A 7,500-nucleotide genomic window follows, 5' to 3' on the forward strand; every position below is an offset into this window, starting at 1 on the left:
GTACAGACACCAGCCACAGGGGGCAGTACAGACACCAGGGGGCAGTACAGACACCAGCCACAGGGGGCAGTACAGACACCAGCCACAGGGGGCAGTACAGACACCAGCCACAGGGGGCAGTACAGACACCATTCACAGGGGGCAGTACAGACACCAGTCACAGGGGGCAGTACAGACACCATTCACAGGGGGCAGTACAGACACCAGTCACTGGCTGCAGTACAGACACCAGCCACAGAGGGCAGTACAGACACCATTCACAGGGGGCAGTACAGACACCAGTCACTGGCTGCAGTACAGACACCAGCCACAGGGGGCAGTACAGACACCAGCCACAGGGGGCAGTACAGACACCAGCCACAGGCTGCAGTACAGACAACAGCCACAGGGGGCAGTACAGACACCAGGGGACAGTTCAGACACCAGCCACAGGGGGCAGTACAGACACCAGCCACAGGGGACAGTACAGCCACCAGCCACAGGGGGCAGTACAGACACCAGCCACAGGGGACAGTACAGCCACCAGCCACAGGGGGCAGTACAGACACCAGCCACAGGGGGCAGTACAGACACCAGCCACAGGGGGCAGTACAGACACCATTCACAGGGGGCAGTACAGACACCAGCCACAGAGGGCAGTACAGACACCATTCACAGGGGGCAGTACAGACACCAGCCACAGGGGGCAGTACAGACACCAGCCACAGGGGGCAGTATAGACACCAGCCACAGGGGGCAGTACAGACACCAGTGACAGGGGACAGTACAGACACACAGGCGCGTTTAATCAAAAGAATGTCTCTCAACAAAAAGGCTAATGTTCAACTGAGGCATGTGTGACCTCTGACCTCTCTCTCTCACACACGCACACACACATACACACACACACACACACACACACACACACACACACACACACACAGTGTTGTTATTTCACAGGAAAGTGACCAGCTGTTGCTTATCTGCTGTTTTGTCAAATGTTATGTAGAACCATAGTGAGAGTGTGTGTGTGTCTCTCCCTCCCTCCCTCCCTCTCTCTCTCCTCTCCCTCCCTCCCTCTCTCTCTCTCTCTTTCTCTCTGTCCTCTCCCTCCCTCCCTCTCTCTACCTTCCTCCCTCTCTATCTCTCTCTCCTCTCCCTTCCTCCCTCTCTCTCTCTCTCTTTCTCTCTGTCCTCTCCCTCCCTCCCTCTCTCTACCTTCATCCCTCTTTTTCTTTCTCTCCTCTCCCTCTCTCTCTCTCTCCTCTCCCTCCCTTCCTCCCTCTCTATCTCTCTCTCATCTCCCTCTCTCTCCCTCCTCCCTCCCTCTCTCCCTCCCTCCCTCCCTTCTCTCTCTCTCCCTCCCTCCCTCCCTTCTCCCTCTCTCCCTCCTTCCCTCCCTCCTCCCTCTCTCCCTCCCTCCCTCCCTCCCTTCTCCCTCCCTCCCTTCTCCCTCCCTCCCTCCTCCCTCCCTCCCTCCCTCCCTCCTCTCTCTGTCTGTGGTCAGTAGTTTCCCTCCTCTCTCTGTCTGTGGTCAGTAGTTTCCAGCCCATCATTAGCTAGCCGCTAGCTGCTAGCCACTAACGCTGGTCTCTGATTGGTCAGATCCTGATCGAGGCGACCGTCTCCAAGGATCGCCGTGGTTACATCGCCATCGATGACATCATGCTGCTCAACTACCCATGCTGTGAGTAACACACACACACACACACACCCACACACACACACACACACACACACACACACATCTCCCTTCCCCCCTCCCTCCCTGTGTGTGTGTGTGTGTGTGTGGGTGTGTGGGTGTGTTTGTGTGTGTGTGTGTGTGTGTGTGTGTGTGTTAGCAGTGTCTCATCGGAGAGGAATGTCCTGTCCTCTCCTCTTTCTGGGAGGCTGCGAGGGAGGGGGGGAGGCTGGCGGAGGTAGGAATCGGACGATGGGTTTGTTGTCATGGAACATAACTCAAATAACTCACATATTTCTGAGTTCTGAGCTTAGGGCAGGTTTGAGAGGAGAGAGAGAGGAGGGATGGGGGAGAAAGAGGAGAGGAGAGAGGGAGGAGGAGGGAGGGAGGGAGGGAGGAGGGTGAGATTCCCTGTTGTCCCACACACTTAATATGAATTACCCTGGTCCAGACATGTAGAATTACCCTGGTTAGTGTGTTAGTGTGTTAGAGTGTTAGTGTGTTAGTGTGTTAGAGTGTTAGTGTGTTAGAGTGTTAGCGTGTTAGTGTGTTAGTGTGTTAGAGTGTTAGAGTGTTAGAGTGTTAGTGTGTTAGAGTGTTAGAGTGTTAGAGTGTTAGTGTGTTAGTGTGTTAGTGTGTTACTGTGTTTGTGTGTTTGTGTGTTAGTGTGTTAGAGTGTTAGAGTGTTAGAGTGTTAGTGTGTTAGTGTGTTAGTGTGTTAGTGTGTTACTGTGTTAGTGTGTTACTGTGTTAGTGCGTTAGTGTGTTAGTGTGTTACTGTGTTAGTGTGTTAGTGTGTTAGTGCGTTAGTGTGTTAGTGTGTTACTGTGTTAGTGTGTTAGAATGTTAGTGTGTTAGTGTGTTAGTGTGTTACTGTGTTAGTGTGTTAGTGTGTTAGTGTGTTAGAGTGTTAGAATGTTAGTGTGTTAGTGTGTTACTGTGTTAGTGTGTTAGAATGTTAGTGTGTTACTGTGTTAGTGTGTTAGAGTGTTAGAGTGTTAGAGTGTTAGAATGTTAGTGTGTTAGTGTGTTACTGTGTTAAGCTTCGTGCACACCAGGTCATTGCGTTGCACCGGAAGTCATTCATCTCAATGGGGCAGTTGCGTTGATCCGTTGCGTTGCTCTGCATTGCGTTTCTTGTCCGTCAGGGTGCGGTAATCAGTCAAAATATTTCAGCTTTTGCGTTGCGTTGGGTCCGTCAAAACAACCGGAAGTAGTTTCTTGACCAGAGCTTTCGCCTTTAGATGTAAAATCCGCCATTGGCGAAAATCTTTAATTTGGCTCTACAAGTGTTAATATGTCATTTTATGAAGTTTTTATATGTTTTCAGGCGAGAAAGTAACCATATATATTCACAAAATGTATCCGGTTTATCAAAATAACCAGTTTATATATCTAATCTGACGTTTTTCCCCCCACTTCTGTGGGAAACTTCGCTAGCCTAGCTAAAGGCTATCATGTATCCTGGGCTTAATAAGAGATGATGTTACCCACGTAGGAGCTCATTTTCTATCTAGTCTCCAGACTGGGTACTGAATAACCAGTCACTATTCACCTTATACAACAACTACTACTACTACTACTACAAGTGTAGTCTACTACTGTTCATGTTAAATCCGTGTGGAGCTAATGCTATCATAGCGTCTCCACAGGCTAGCAAAGATGGCGCCGTTAGCATCACAGACACTATGATAACATCCTCCGTAGTATCTAGTCTATCTCAGTCACAGACATGTTCAACAACAACACGTTTTACAACAAGGAAGGGATACAACTAATAAACATGTTAACACACTATTCACCTTATACAACAACTACTACTACTACTACAAGTGTCTATGACTACTGTTAATGTTAAATCCGTGTGGAGCTAATGCTATCGCGTCTCCACAGGCTAAAGTACAACTACACTAATATCCTCAACTTATGTCCTAATCACACTACTGTCGTACCTTCTCCTTGACATGGACATAAACACCTGCTACCTTCTTTGAAAGAAATCGCGATTTATTCAGTAAAAACTAGTACACCATTCATAGCACAACATAGCATAACAATAGCATAGCATTGCGAACAACAACACGTTTTACAACAAGGAAGGGATACAACTAATAAACATGTTAACTCACTATTCACCTTACATATGTATCAACATGTAGCTGTATCAGCATGTAGCTGTATCAAACTTTTGGTTGGCCAGAGACGGCAAGAATCAATTGCTCCTCCATTGTTAAAACTTTTTGTTCAAACTTCCCCCGCTGTGCACACATGTTGCGTCTGCATCGCATGCGACATGCGTCAAGCCCATCCCACCAGGTTGCGTCAGAACGGTGGGTCACGGTTCGCGGTGTGCACGAAGCTTTAGTGTGTTAGAATGTTAGTGTGTTAGTGTGTTACTGTGTTAGTGTGTTAGAGTGTTAGAATGTTAGTGTGTTAGTGTGTTACTGTGTTAGTGTGTTAGAGTGTTAGAATGTTAGTGTGTTAGTGTGTTACTGTGTTAGAATGTTAGTGTGTTAGTGTGTTACTGTGTTAGTGTGTTAGAGTGTTAGAATGTTAGTGTGTTAGTGAGTTAGTGTGTTACTGTGTTAGTGTGATACCGTGTTAGTGTGTTAGTGTGTTAGTGTGTTAGTGTGTTACTGTGTTACTGTGTTACTGTGTTAGTGTGTTACTGTGTTAGTGTGTTAGAGTGTTAGTGTGTTAGTGTGTTAGAGTGTTAGAGTGTTAGTGTGTTAGAGTGTTAGTGTGTTAGTGTGTTACTGTGTTACTGTGTTACTGTGTTAGTGTGTTAGTGTGTTAGAGTGTTAGAGTGTTAGTGTGTAAGAGTGTTAGTGTGTTAGAGTGTTAGTGTGTTAGTGTGTTAGAGTGTTAGAGTGTTAGTGTGTTAGAGTGTTAGTGTGTTAGTGTGTTACTGTGTTTGTGTGTTTGTGTGTTAATGTGTTAGAGTGTTAGTGTGTTACTGTGTTAGTGTGTTACTGTGTTAGTGTGTTACTGTGTTACTGTGTTAGTGTGTTACTATGTTAGTGTGTTACTGTGTTACTGTGTTACTGTGTTAGTGTGTGTTACTGTGTTACTGTGTTAGTGTGTTACTGTGTTAGTGTGTTAGTGTGTTACTGTGTTAGTGTGTCACTGTGTTACTGTGTTAATGTGTTTGTGTGTTAGTGTGTTAATGTGTTAGTGTGTTACTGTGTTAGTGTGTCACTGTGTTACTGTGTTAGTGTGTCACTGTGTTACTGTGTTAGTGTGTTAGTGTGTTACTGTGTTAGTGTGTTACTGTGTTAGTCCTCCAACCAGACAGGAACTGTCAGTAACACCCTCTCTCCCTCCCTCCCTCCCTCTCCCCCTCTCCCTCCCCCTCACTCCCTCTCCCTCCCTCCCTCTCCCCCTCTCCCTCCCCCTCACTCCCTCTCTCTCCCTCCCTCCCTCCCTCTCCCTCCCCCCGTAGACAAGGCGGCCCACTTCTCTCGTCTGGGTGATGAGGAGGTGAACGCGGGGCAGAACGCCTCCTTCCAGTGTGTGGCGTCGGGCCGCGGCTCTGTGACAGACACCTTCCTGCTGGAGGTACACACAAACACACACACACACACACACACACTCACGCACACACACACACACACACACACACACTCACACTCATACAGTACACACACACACATACAGTACACACACACACTCATACAGTACACACACACACACACACACACTCATACAGTACACACACACACACACTCATACAGTACACACACTGTACTGTATTACTGTATGAGTGTGTGTGTGTACTGTATGAGTGTGTACTGTATTGATTGTAAGTCGCTTTGGAATAAGGCGTCTGCAAAATGCCAAAAATGTAAATGTAAATGTAAATGAGTGTGTGTGTGTGTGTGTGTGTAGTGTGTACTGTATGAGTGTGTGTGTGTGTGTGTGTGTGTGTGTGTGTGTGTGTGTGTGTGTGTGTGTGTGTGTGTGTGTGTGGTTGAGGGTTGCTCTACACCACCAGACCGTAATCAACGCCTGGGTGTTTGTTTGGAAAAGGTCACACAACCACACACACACACACACACACACACACACACACACTCACACACACACACACACACACACACACACACACTCACACTCACACACTCACACACTCACACACACACACACACACACACACTCACACACTCACACACACATCACACACACACTCACACACTCACACACACACACACACACAACCACACACGCACACAACCACACACACACACACACACACACACACACACACTCACACACACACACACACACACACACACACACACACACACACACACACTCACACACACACTCACACACACACACACACACACACACACACACACACACACACACACACACGTGGCAGAGGCAAGCCTGCTAACAGCCTAAACTCTGGAGTATATTCATAGTTTGTATTCATAGTTAGTATTCATAGTTAGTATTCAATATTTGCACGTGTCATCATGGCATAATGGGAATGCCACCTGACAGGCAAAACAAGTCTTTCTTCCGCTGCCTGCCAGCCATTTTATCAGTTTTTTACCAAGTAATTAGTTGTTTGACAAAATGCTGGATAGTTGCTGTGCAATCGGGTGCACTAACCGACGAGGAGACGACCCTGGGTTGGGCTTCTACAGAATTCCATCAGAAAAAGAAAACCCAGAGAGGAGAAGATTGTAGATTTGTGCTATTAGACGTGTCTCAGTCCCTGTGGAGGGCAAACCATCAAAGTACACAAGTCTCTGCAGCAAACATTTCAAAGATAAGCTCAAGTAAACACTGATTATTTTAATTATTTACATAGCCACTTTACTCTATTATACTGAGCCAATTACCACTATTGCACTATTGTCATTGTTCATATTGTATTGCACCCCTGTACATTGTACCGCACATTTCAAATCTTTTATCTAGTATTTTTGTATTTCTAGTTATTTTTAATCTTGTCGTATCATATAGTTATTTATTGTTTTTGTTTGCTATGCACCGTGGATGAGAGGGAAACGCAATTTCAGCCATCTGTATGTCTGTACATATATTGGATTGACAATAAAGCTGACTTTGACTAATTATTCTATTTTTAGTCATTGGCTGTGTTCGGAATAGCATACTAGCATACTACTCATACTAGATATGTCGTAGATTTGAGTATGTGAGAGCGTTCACACTGTACAGTATGCGAGATTTGAGTATGCGAGAAATTTAGTATATATACTATATTTTCTCAATAATTTAAGTGTGATACGACTGTACACTTCTGGAGTACTGGATCCCTAAAATGCATTTCGCGTCCAGGGTTGCCAGATGGGGCGGGTTACCGCCGAATGGGAAACTTGATTTTGAGGTTATAGAAAGTTTAGGCTGTAAATTGTCAATCCCATCTGGCAACCCTGTGCGCTTTCAGCCTCGTCAAACTGCGTCATACAAACTTGTCATACAGCTGTTGTTTACATTGTCGATAGCCTGGGGACCGAAAGCTTGCAATAAACATCGTTTGCACAGATTTGAGTGTGCAGATGCTGCTTTTTTGCACTCTATTTGATACTCTTCAGCTGCAGCACCCCAGCTAAGTCTGATCACGGATGAGCGGTGGTATTTTCACTATACTGGGAATTAACATGGTGAAATGCATTCTTAGACCAGGCTACGTCGTCATGATTACAAAGATGCCACTTGAAATGCATGAAATCCAAGTTTATTTGTGTCTTACACACATGTTCGCCTAGTATTTGACCAGTGGTGTGCCGTCAGGGCCAGCAAGGCCTTCTCTGCTGGCCTAAACATCATCAGAATATACATTTTATTTTAATATATATTTTCCA

General features: G+C 46.0%; 1 protein-coding gene across 1 annotated transcript in view; it reads left to right on the forward strand.

Moving 5' to 3' along the window:
• Nucleotides 1-7,500, forward strand: part of ptprub (protein tyrosine phosphatase receptor type Ub) — a gene marked incomplete at both ends in the record, with an annotated part of 100,565 nt that overhangs the window by 35,951 nt on the left and 57,114 nt on the right. The window contains 2 exon segments of the mRNA XM_080541103.1: nt 1,585-1,666; nt 5,103-5,218. Coding sequence (XP_080397229.1) covers nt 1,585-1,666; nt 5,103-5,218 — 198 coding nt within the window.

This window comes from Nansenia antarctica, assembly GCF_963989245.1.
Source record: "Nansenia antarctica genome assembly, chromosome: 10".
Taxonomy (NCBI): Eukaryota; Metazoa; Chordata; class Actinopteri; order Argentiniformes; family Microstomatidae; genus Nansenia; species Nansenia antarctica.